The 12,544-nt window shown below is 39.6% G+C and overlaps 1 protein-coding gene across 2 annotated transcripts in view; it reads left to right on the top strand.

Moving 5' to 3' along the window:
- The window catches only part of loxl2b (lysyl oxidase-like 2b), a 32,572-nt gene that overhangs the window by 14,248 nt on the left and 5,780 nt on the right, over positions 1 to 12,544 (top strand). The window contains exons 4-8 of one of the 2 annotated variants that reach the window (XM_083904835.1): positions 1,279 to 1,490; positions 2,450 to 2,666; positions 5,563 to 5,743; positions 11,240 to 11,391; positions 11,524 to 11,691. In XM_083904835.1, coding sequence (XP_083760961.1) covers positions 1,279 to 1,490; positions 2,450 to 2,666; positions 5,563 to 5,743; positions 11,240 to 11,391; positions 11,524 to 11,691 — 930 coding nt within the window. Of the gene's footprint in view, positions 1 to 1,278; positions 1,491 to 2,449; positions 2,667 to 5,559; positions 5,744 to 11,239; positions 11,392 to 11,523; positions 11,692 to 12,544 lie in introns of both variants that reach the window. The other variant, XM_083904834.1, reaches the window with a different exon arrangement.

The following is a 12,544-nucleotide window of genomic DNA, read 5'->3' as shown; positions in this document are numbered from 1 at the left end:
TCCAGGCTGGATTATTGAAAACCAGGAAGTGAGCCGTCATATCGTCCTCTTGACACCATTTAGGACAATCATATACTCTGAAATAGTACAAAATTTCACTCTTTTAGTTGTATTTTAACCACCAATAGGGTCAAATTTAACACTATTCCAGAGTTGTTAAAATTGACTCTTTTCATTCTAAATGTGACTCTCTAAAGGATCACCAACATTAACTATGTGGACAAATGTAGGTGTAGCCCCAACAAGTCACCCAATATGAGCAGGAATTGCCCGAGTGCCTTTACAAACGGATCAGCGTTTAACAAATGTGACATTAAATCTTGGATATTTTAACACAGAGCTGTTGCTGACACTGAATCTCTGCCTTGTTGTCCTGTTTGGTTGGATGTTAAGTCTGTATTTACTCGCTCACGGACTCCTGAGGTTTGGCAACAGCTCGGCTTTTTTGCACGTCTGCGCCACCGAGTCATGCTCTGTACTGTGTATGAAGTAAACCCAGACAAGGTCACCGTCCCCGGGTTTTCCACTCATTATCATGTTCCATGATTTCAGCCTGTATCCAGTTTTACAGTGTGTGTGTGTGTGTGTGTGCAGCGCAGACCGACCAGTATGATTAATGTGGTGATCTTTGGGAGAAAATAGCAGAGGTTAGACAGACTTGAGGACATGAGGTCTTCACTCTGGTAGCATCTGCTGTTCCCTGCAGGCAAATGCCAATTTAGAAACCCCTGCTTTCTCATTATTTGCTGCCTTGGCTGTGTATGAGAGGAGGGAGCACCGGCCCGAAGCATCGCACCGTACCACCCTGTGAGCAAAGACACAGCTGCCTCACTTCAACCGAGGAAAAAAAAGGCTTTTCTTTCTGTATTTCAGTCCTTTTAGGCCTGTGCTGCTCGGGACTTCGTCGTAATTATCCACTGCTGACGCACGTGTTTCCACAGCACGTTTCTTTCCGTCGTCGCCCGCTTTCCACGAATCGCGTGTCGTCGCGCGAATGACGACGGAGGCTCTTTGATAACGTTTGGCCGTTAAAGCTGAACCACACTTACGGGGCAGCAGGTCACAGTCTTCAGGATTAACAAGGTGATTCCCTGTAAAAAAAAAAAGTGTTTTGAGAAACGTGGAGACGATTTACAAGCAGCTGCAGTTACAGTCGAGTGGTGGTGGTTTGGTCTTTGATCGCGTGTTATAATGTAAGACAGGAAGTGCGAAATGCAGTGAAACATCATACTGTACCTGAGTTTCTACTGTAAATGTTTCTCCGTCCGTCATCCGCAGAGCCTCGACATCCAGGTGGAGGACGTGCGCATAAGACCCATCCTGTCGTCGTACCGCAAGCGCATCCCCGTGACGGAGGGCTACGTGGAGATCAAAGACGGCGGACAGTGGAAGCAGATCTGTAACGCTGAGTGGACGCAGTTCAACAGCAGAGTCATCTGTGGCATGTTTGGGTTCCCCAGCGAGAGGAAATACAACGCCAGAGTCTACAAGTGAGTTGTGTCACACCCGCAAGTACAGTCCACGTGAATTCATTCAATTTGGTGTGTTTACATGAAGTGCTTTTCTTTATTTGGATTATTCCCGTCCGTATAAACATAGCTTTGTCGTTAATCATCAGTAAAAAACAACATCTTAACTAAAGGTCTTTAACAATCACAAACACTGCGTTTGCTGTAAGATAGAAAGAAGTTGCTCAAATGATAATCAATCACAGATAGTCATCCAACATCGGTGCATTCCTCGCCGCTGCAGTAATGTGTGGTGTGGGTGAATGATGTAGATCTGTGCAGCCACAGGTTAATCGCGGCGCACCGTAAAAAACTTCCAGCTCCACTAAAGGCCTGGATTTAGTGTCTGTCTGAGGTGGAAGTTTTTCCCTCTGCTTGAGGTAATCACAGCAGAGCACTTTCCATCGACGTGTCAGGAAACACGCTTTCAACCTCATGAACACGTGCAGTGGGTCTAGTCTCTCAGTCTCTATGTTTACTTTGCCCAGTCAAGACTTCTTGACAAACTCAACTTCCACGGCCTTAGAAACACCGCTTTATTCAATCGTGGCTCCGTGTCCATACTTCCTGAAGTCTGACTGTGAACATCAGCATCCACGTCACCAGCTTCATAACCTTTTTTTTTCGAACAAACACCTCAGACATGAGACACCAGAGCGTGACGTGCTGCTCTGTAAACGAGGCTCGTTAAATACAGAGTGTGGGCTCAGTAATAAATGGCGAGGAAGAGGACGTTAGCATCGTGGTCAGGCCTGAAAGAGTGTCTTTTTTTATCACTGGTGTGTTCAAGTTCTCATGTAATCCAGTGAACTTTACAGCCCTTCGATAACTTATAGTCTTTGATTATACAATATTCTGTGTATATGTGATTAGTAAGGTCCTGACCTTAAAGTTTAACTTCTCTCTGGGGATTTAACGACTTCTCCTCTCTCTCTCTGCAGGATGTTTGCTCGCAGGAGAAAGCCCACGTACTGGGATTTCTCCGTCAACTGCACTGGCAGCGAAGCACATCTGTCCAGCTGTAAACTGGGCCAGTCTGCGATACTGAAAACCAACGGCACGTGCAGCGACGGGCTGCCCGTGGTGGTGAGCTGTGTGCCCGGCAGAGCCTTCGCTCCGGCGACCACGACGGGATTCAAGAAGGCTTTCCGACAAGAGGTAAAAGTTCGGTTTTGGTTCTGTATAATGCACCCACAGGTCAGCATGGAACAAGGTTCCCATCATGGGTCAAGGCCCTTGAAAGTTTTGGGAAAATCTGTGGTGCAAGAAATAAGCGGTGTTGCTGTAGGTGCTGTTGACGTGAGATTCCGTGCAGAACAATGAGCAAGTAAATGGAGCAATTCTTTTTTTTTACGTGATGCCAGGGAAATGAAAAGATCTCTGTCTCACCAAAGACAGACTTTGACTAAGATCCACAATCACTTTGCCATCATGGACGAAGACGCTCTTACAAGCTGCCCTCCCATCTGAAGCCGTGTCCGCACATTTGATCCTTGAATTTGAGGGAATTTGTCCTTGAAATGTCCTTGAATTTTATGTCACCCAAGGTGTGGGAACCCTGTTAGAAGACAGCCTCCCTCGTGTTCAAGCCAGATGCTAACACAAACTTTTTCCTGGATGATCCAGACGTTCTACCTCTGAATTTCCACATTCTGAACTCTCAAGTTCATGTCTGAAAGCGGCTTTAGTTTGATCTGAGCTCCTCTCACTTTGGTTCCTTGTGGTCTTGCATTAAACCCCCCAGTTCCAGATTGGATCATGCAATTGCTAAGACAACTCAACCCTTGAAGATGGACCCCAAAAACGTCGCAAAGGCTAACCCTAACCCAAGTGTGGTGTGAAGAATAGAGCGATTGTAACATTGTGGCGACAGTTTGACGAAGAATAATCCCACTTTCTCTGTGACGAAAACCAGAGGAAGTAGTTGGTGAAGAACCACGACCTCTCCTTGTGACCTTAAACGCCACTTGGGAGCCGCGCCGTATACCTTCCGACATCAACGTTTTAAGCTTGGAAATAAAATGTTCCCCAATCCCCAGTCACTGAGGGGAAGCCAGAGGATCACCAGGACTTCACCTGTGGGAAGGGTCAGAGAATTATTCTCACTCACAGTGACGTCGGCAGATTGAAACATCCGTCTGTGAACAGCCCAGTGTTTCTGTGCGAGTCCGTCCAAGTCAGAGTTCTGCTGCCTGCTCTCTGTCACGTTCCACAGCTGAGCTCCGTGTCTGACCGCACATCACACACATCCTCCACCACTCACAGACTCACTGACTCCAAGAATCTTTATTCCAGAACCAGGAGGAGGAGGGGGGGGAAGAAGACATCAGATAAATCTTGCTGACAGCTGATTGTGTGATTATTTATTTACACTGAAGGTTTCAATATACTTAAATTCAGGATGTCCTGGAACTCACTGGAAGGTTGTAGGTTGGATTCCCGGCTCCTTTGGACAACAACAACACCACTTAGGGTGAATTCCAATTTCTTGCTCAATCCTCAATCTCAAAAATGTTCTCCCTCTAGTCCAAGTTCTGTCTTGATTCTCAGAAAAATTAAGTTGAGGCCAAGTTTAAGGGCTGTATCGCCCTCAATATTGAGATTTTCCGAGACCACCCTTGGGAGCAAGGGCTACCCAGAATGCATTGCGTGTTTTGACATAACAAAGATGGCGCCGAAAGCAGCGAAACGAGTGCGATACAAATGAAGTATTTTCTTTGTTAATAGAGATATAAAAATGATCTTAGTTTAGGCCCAGATTATGGATTACTGACGTCATTGTTGCCTAACATTTATTTTTATTTGACCATCTTTTGTCAATAGTCGGCCGGTGTGGTTTACTTTTCAATAAGTCGTGGTGTGTGGTAACTGTCAGCTGAATATTTGTATGAGTATCATCTTATAACTAACTGACAACCTAATAACTTGACTGACAAACGGATCAGAATAAATAATCCTGACGTAAATGTCTTCTTCTTCTTCTTTTTTGGAGTTGACAGACTGGACGCAGCTTTGGCGTTATTCTGCCCCCTACAGTCTGAAGACGTATCTGCATTTAAGGGGTGTCCCATTTCTAAGTGACAAAATAACCCTCAACACTTGGTTTTGAGGCCAGTTAAGATTGAGGGTTGAGATTAGAATTGGAATTGGCCCTTAACCTTAAGTTGCTCCAGTGTGTGAATAAAGCAGCTTTGAGTGGTCGTCTTTTAAAAAAAATCAGACCATAACATGCAAACTCCACACAGAAAAGCCGAACCAGGGTCTGAAATGGTGACCTTCTTGCTGTTGGGCAACAATGCTAGCCACTGTGCCGCCGTGTGATGGTGAATTTCTGGTTTATTTGCTTTATTAAACAAAGAAATCATGAAAACATCCTCATTTGACTGAGATTTTAACCCTCCGTGAACATAGCAGGGTCATCGGGTCACCTATTACGTGTCGCGGTTGTAAACTGTAGGATGACTAACCCCGATTTACATTTCTATATTCTTATTTTATGGTTTTATTCCTACTATTTTGTTGTTGTGTAAAACACTTTATATATTAAAATATTAATTGAAAACAGAATAATTGTGTTGTAGACATTTTGAGGTTTGGGAAACATTTCATTGACCACATAACAGATCCATTAATGGAGCAAAATCACAGTAAACAATTATAAAATGAATTGTCAGTTGCAAACCCTACAAGCATCATGTAGTTTGGGTAATTTGAGTCATAATCTATTCTGAAATTATGCAAGATTATGGAGGTGTTTTTTGTACATGGTAGAAAGGCCACACACACATTAAGACGTCTTTCTGTTACCTTGTGAATAGAAATAGCTGTAAATCTCAGATTAAACTGTGTCTAATGTGTTTACTTGTGTAAATGAAACATTTCCACTTTGTCCAAACAGTTAATATAAGAGCAGCATTAACGGCGTGTCGTATAAACATGAAGCCACCCAGTCTGCTGCCTCAGCTTCCTCATATATCCAGCTCTCTTATTACCAACGTTTAACCTAAATATATGGTTTGTAGGATTTGAGCAGTTTTCTTTTTCTCTACAGCAGGTGCTGGTGCGACTCCGCGGTGGAGCCATCGTAGGCGAGGGCCGAGTGGAGGTGTTGAAAAACGGAGAGTGGGGCACCATATGTGATGATAAATGGAGCCTGCTGTCAGCCACCGTGGTGTGTCGAGAGCTGGGCTTCGGTACGGCCAAGGAGGCTCTGTCTGGAGGCCGTCTGGGACAAGGTGTGTTGATTTAATTTTTTTTTTTCCACTTATGCAAGGAAGGTGTTTTCCTGCAGGTTTGAAAATATTTGCAAACCTTAAGTAATAATTTTGATGAATTTTTGAAATTCAGTAAATTATCCATTTGCCCTGATGCACTTTGACAGTGAGCTGACTTTCTTCAAAAAAACAAAAAGTATCTCGGAATGACTTAAAATTTACCGTCATGAAAGTCGACATCACCCTGAACAAGGATCTGTTGAAAATATTTGCAAACCTCTTAAGGAATATTTTTAATAATTTTTTTAAATTCATGAAATGATCCATTTGCCCTGATGCACTTTGACCGTGAGCTGAGTTTCTTCAAAAAAACAAAAAGTATCTCGGAATGACTTGAAATTTACCATCATAATAGTCGGCATCACCCTGAACAAGGATCTGTTGAAAATATTTGCAAACCTCTTAAGGAATATTTTTAATGAATTTTTGAAATTCTTGAAATGATCCATTTGCCCTGATGCACTTTGACAGTGAGCTGACTTTCTTCAAAAAAACAAAAAGTATCTCGGAATGACTTAAAATTTTCCGTCATAATAGTCAGCATCACCCTGAACAAGGATCTGTTGAAAATATTTGCAAACCTCTTAAGGAATATTTTTAATGAATTTTTGAAATTCTTGAAATGATCCATTTGCCCTGATGCACTTTGACAGTGAGCTGACTTTCTTCAAAAAAACAAAAAGTATCTCGGAATGACTTAAAATTTTCCGTCATAATAGTCAGCATCACCCTGAACAAGGATCTGTTGAAAATATTTGCAAACCTCTTAAGGAATATTTTTAATAATTTTTTTAAAATCAGGAAATGATCCATTTGCCCTGATGCACTTTGACATAGAGCTGAGTTTCTTCAAAAAAACAAAAAGTATCTCGGAATGACTTGAAATTTACCGTCATAATAGTCGGCATCGCCCTGAACAAGGATCTGTTGAAAATATTTGCAAACCTCTTAAGGAATATTTTTAATAATTTTTTTAAATTCATGAAATGATCCATTTGCCCTGATGTACTTTGACAGTGAGCTGAGTTTCTTCAAAAAAACAAAAAGTATCTCGGAATGACTTGAAATTTACCGTCATAAAAGTCGACATCACCCTGAACAAGGATCTGTTGAAAATATTTGCAAACCTCTTAAGGAATAATTTTGATGAATTTTTGAAATTCAGGAAATGATCCATTTGCCCTGATGCACTTTGACAGTGAGCTGACTTTCTTCAAAAAAACAAAAAGTATCTCGGAATGACTTAAAATTTACCGTCATAAAAGTCGACATCACCCTGAACAAGGATCTGTTGAAAATATTTGCAAACCTCTTAATGAATAATTTTAATAATTTTTTTAAAATCAGGAAATGATCCATTTGCCCTGATGCACTTTGACAGTGAGCTGAGTTTCTTCAAAAAAACAAAAAGTATCTCGGAATGACTTGAAATTTACCGTCATAAAAGTCGGCATCGCCCTGAACAAGGATCTGTTGAAAATATTTGCAAACCTCTTAAGGAATAATTTTGATGAATTTTTTAAATTCTTGAAATGATCCATTTGCCCTGATGCACTTTGACATAGAGCTGACTTTCTTCAAAAAAACAAAAAGTATCTCGGAATGACTTGAAATTTACCGTCATAAAAGTCGACATCACCCTGAACAAGGATCTGTTGAAAATATTTGCAAACCCCTTTAGGAATAATTTTGATGAATTTTTGAAATTCTTGAAATGATCCATTTGCCCTGATGCACTTTGACAGTGAGCTGAGTTTCTTCAAAAAAACAAAAAGTATCTCGGAATGACTTGAAATTTACCGTCATAAAAGTCGGCATCGCCCTGAACAAGGATCTGTTTAAAATATTTGCAAACCTCTTAAGGAATATTTTTAATAATTTTTTTAAATTCATGAAATGATCCATTTGCCCTGATGTACTTTGACAGTGAGCTGAGTTTCTTCAAAAAAACAAAAAGTATCTCGGAATGACTTGAAATTTACCGTCATAAAAGTCGGCATCGCCCTGAACAAGGATCTGTTGAAAATATTTGCAAACCTCTTAAGGAATATTTTTAATAATTTTTTTAAATTCATGAAATGATCCATTTGCCCTGATGTACTTTGACAGTGAGCTGAGTTTCTTCAAAAAAACAAAAAGTATCTCGGAATGACTTGAAATTTACCGTCATAAAAGTCGGCATCGCCCTGAACAAGGATCTGTTTAAAATATTTGCAAACCTCTTAAGGAATAATTTTGATGAATTTTTGAAATTCTTGAAATGATCCATTTGCCCTGATGCACTTTGACATAGAGCTGACTTTCTTCAAAAAAACAAAAAGTATCTCGGAATGACTTGAAATTTACCGTCATAAAAGTCGACATCACCCTGAACAAGGATCTGTTGAAAATATTTGCAAACCCCTTTAGGAATAATTTTGATGAATTTTTGAAATTCTTGAAATGATCCATTTGCCCTGATGCACTTTGACAGTGAGCTGAGTTTCTTCAAAAAAACAAAAAGTATCTCGGAATGACTTGAAATTTACCGTCATAAAAAGTCGACATCGCCCTGAACAAGGATCTGTTGAAAATATTTGCAAACCTCTTAAGGAATAATTTTGATGAATTTTTGAAATTCAGGAAATTATCCATTTGCCCTGATGCACTTTGACATAGAGCTGACTTTCTTCAAAAAAACAAAAAGTATCTCGGAATGACTTGAAATTTACCGTCATAATAGTCGGCATCGTCCTGAACAAGGATCTGTTGAAAATATTTGCAAACCTCTTAAGGAATATTTTTAATAATTTTTTTAAATTCATGAAATGATCCATTTGCCCTGATGTACTTTGACAGTTAGCTGAGTTTCTTCAAAAAAACAAAAAGTATCTCGGAATGACTTGAAATTTACCGTCATAAAAGTCGGCATCACCCTGAACAAGGATCTGTTGAAAATATTTGCAAACCTCTTAAGGAATAATTTTGATGAATTTTTGAAATCATGAAATGATCCATTTGCCCTGATGCACTTTGACAGTGAGCTGACTTTCTTCAAAAAAACAAAAAGTATCTCGGAATGACTTAAAATTTACAAAGATCTGAGCAAACTCCATAAATACATCATATTATGCCATTGACTTGTAAATGACAGTCTCTACTGTCTACACGCTGATGGAAGGTTGTAGCAAAACCACATATCCCAAACATTTCAGGCAGCATTTCTCCCCCGGAGGCCGTTTTCTAACTCTTATCACCACTTAGTGCTGCAGTGAACTCGCAGTGAGCTGATGGGAAATGTGATTTCGCTGAGGAGAACGGGATTCGTGACACAGTGGGCGTGGATCCATTTCCCTGCTGGTTTGACTCCTTCTGTCTGAGTGGAAATATGATAAAGCTCCTGTACATTCAGTCCTGAAGTTACTGGATCTGTTCACCGTGAGGGGGAATAGTCAGAAGCTCAGCAGGACTGCAGACAGAACCTGTGGAGAACCTTTGTCCTGAAAACAAACCTCTAACCCAAGCTAAGTTTAAATGCTGTATAGTTTTGACAGAGGTTTTTTGTGTTTCTTGGCCACTTAATAATACGTTTATTTGAAAACAGGGACAGTGCACATTAATAACATTGCAGTAAATGCGCCAGAATTAGCCAAGAGGCTATTTTTCATCTGTTGTCCCGAGACAGATGTTAAAGTCACCCTCAAAACAGAACAGAATATTAAAAATAAGAAAAACTTGTGTAATTAGTTTAGTTTATCTTATCTAAGCTCACTTTAGCTCATCTTAGCATAGTCTAGTTTGGCTTAGCTAAGTTAATTGAGTTTAATTTATCTTAGTTTAGTATAGCCTATTTTAGCTTTGCTTAGTTTAGTTTAGTTCAGTTTTGCTTTGCTTAGTTTTGCTTAGCTTATCTTGGCTTAATTTAGCTCATCCTATCATAACGTATCTTAGCTTAGTTAATCTAGTTTACTTAAGGTTTGCTTAATTTAGCTAATCTTAGCATTGCATAGTTAAATGTAGTTTTGCGAAGATTTGCTTTGCTTGTCTCATCTTAGTGTAGCGTAGCGTACCAGATCTTGCTTTAGCTCATCTTATCATAACTTAGCTTAGCTTAATTTATCTCATCTTAGCATAGCTTAGCTATATTGCTTATTTGTGTCTGTGATCCCAGGGGAAGACACACAAAACAACACAAACAAAGTTCTCTTTTGGAAATACAAAAACAAAAAAATATCAGAAGACATTTTTCATATTTTTAACCAACAACCTTGTTTAATTTGAAAACCTTTATTTAATTTTTAAACAAATTATAATACAACACTAAGAATGAAGCTGCAGAAAAAATGTCTTTTTTAAATCTCAGGTGTTAAGTAAAGGTTGTTCCCTTTGAGAGTTTGGAATGAGCCCAGTAGAAAAAGATGTGACCCTTTTATTGACTAGTTATTTTCTAATGGATACCTTCACTCTCTTTTTATGGTCTCCTCTCTGACGACGTATTACCCAGAATGCACCAGCAAGGCTGCAGGGCCGAGTTTTACAATATGTACCACTGACCCACTTCTGAGTTACACACCCTCACGCTCACCTGTCAGCAGGATGTAGTACATTAAAAAATGCAGTAAATTCCTTGTATGCAGCAGATTATCTGTGAACAGGAACGTCTTTATCCTTCATCAACAGCGACGTGTTGTTCACGTCTGCTCTTCCACTGACGTTAGATATGAGGAATTCTGAAAAGGAGCGAATGTTCCCGCCAACATCATTTTCCGTCGTGATTTGTCATCAGTGGCTCCGTGTAACTAACCTCGCAGAGAAAAACAAAAACCCAGATGGAAAATAACGGTAGCTCACTCTCCTGTCACAGATTTAGATAGAAAAGATATTTATTGGTCGAGGTTTCACTGAATCTTTCCACAAGGAACAAGAAGGGGAAAAAGAGACAAAAGTACCTTTTTTTGTTGTTTAAAAATCCCAATTGCAAGAATGACACTGTCCAAAGAGCATCATGTTAAGTAACTGCAATACGATCTGACAGAGATTCCAGTTTGTTCATGTTAACAAAAATGAATTATGGCGTTCCACAAGGCTCAATGCTGGGCCCTATGCTCATCACTGTATACTTCGTTACTTGAAAACGCAGAAACACAAATATTGATTGCTATGCAGATGATACACTGCTGTATTTATACATAAACAAACCAGGTTTTTTACAAAAGATATAGAATTATTGATGCTATGTAGGGTTTTTATAAATAAAGTTATCTTATTTGGCCTGAAACATCACTTCCTGGTAAAAGTGTTAACTGTTGAGTTTCTCATTCTTTGTACAATGTTGTGATAATGTATGTAGTGGTTTGGTGCCACACAAAAAATAGATAAATTAACTGATTTGATGGATCACTACAGCAATGACGTGGGCGCTAATGTAGCTACGAAGCTTTCAAACCGTTTTGTTTTTGTCTGTGTGTGATTTTTCAGGAATGGGCCCGGTGCACATGAACGAGGTGGAGTGCACAGGATTTGAGAAGTCCATCACGGAGTGTTCCTTCAACAAAGAGTTTCTGGGCTGCAGCCACGAGGAGGACGCGGCCGTCAGGTGTAACATTCCCGCGATGGGCTTCCAGGAGCGGGTCAGTTTCAGCTTTAATCAAAAATGTTCCTCGTATCCATCTCTACTGACCTGTTTTCCTTATTTTATTTTGGACCTTTAAACATTCCTCTGGATTCCGTCCTCATGTCGCTGCCTCTGTTGTATTTCTCAGCTGCGTCTCAGTGGAGGTCGTAACCCCTACGAGGGTCGCGTGGAGGTGCTGATGGAGAAGAACGGTTCTCTGGTGTGGGGGACGGTGTGCGGTGAGGGCTGGGGAACCATGGAGGCCATGGTGGTGTGCAGACAGCTGGGCCTGGGCTTCGCCAGCAACGCTTTCCAGGTATGAGTCACTTTTCTTTTTAATTTCACTTTTCTCAAATATTTTAATATGTTTCACACTTCAAGCGGGGGTGTGTGTGTCCAGATGTTTGATATCAGTGAAAGTGCTGGGATGTTAGTGTGTTGTTTTCAAGTGTTTGAAAAGTGCTTGAATTTTGGATAGTGTTTGAAAATACTTAAAATAGTTTTCTCATTTTTAAAATAAGTCTAAAAACTGACTACGATAAAACATCCTGAAGCCTATTTTAGCTTTGCTAAGTGTAGTTCAGTTCTCAGCTTAATTAAGCTCACAAGCTAGGTTAGCTTAGTTCATTTAGTTTATCTCAGTTTACTTAAGCTTAGCCTAATTTAGCTCATTTTAGCATTGCTTTGTTTAAGTTACGATAAGCAAAGCAAAACTTCACTAAACTACATAAACTAATAGTTTTTAGACTTATTAAAATGTATATAAAATGAGCAAATTATTCGTTCAGAAAGCTTTTTATCATTTAAAGCTAAAGTAAATAAGCTATGCTAAGATGAGCTAAATTAAGCTAAATTATGATAAGATGAGCTAAAGCAAGCTCAGGTACACTAAGCTAATCTAAGCTAAGATAAGCAAAGCAAAAGTTCACTAAACAACATTAGATTAGCTTAGTGTACCTGAGCTTGCTTTAGCTCATCTTATCATAACTTAGCTTAATTTAGCTCAACTTAGCATAGGTTATTTTACATAATACACTATAATGTGGTTTTAAAATGTTAAATCATTTTGAGAATGTGTATTTGACAATGAAGGGGTTTGGAAAAGCACTTTAATCTATTTTTTAATGAAAAGTAGCTTTAAATGTTGCTCGTGAAAAATGAGTATTCTA

The sequence above is a fragment of the Microchirus variegatus genome (genome assembly GCF_963457635.1).
Source record: "Microchirus variegatus genome assembly, chromosome: 18".
Classification (NCBI taxonomy): Eukaryota; Metazoa; Chordata; class Actinopteri; order Pleuronectiformes; family Soleidae; genus Microchirus; species Microchirus variegatus.
The sequence above is the reverse complement of the archived record's forward strand: the minus strand, read 5'-3'. Positions and strand labels throughout refer to the sequence as shown.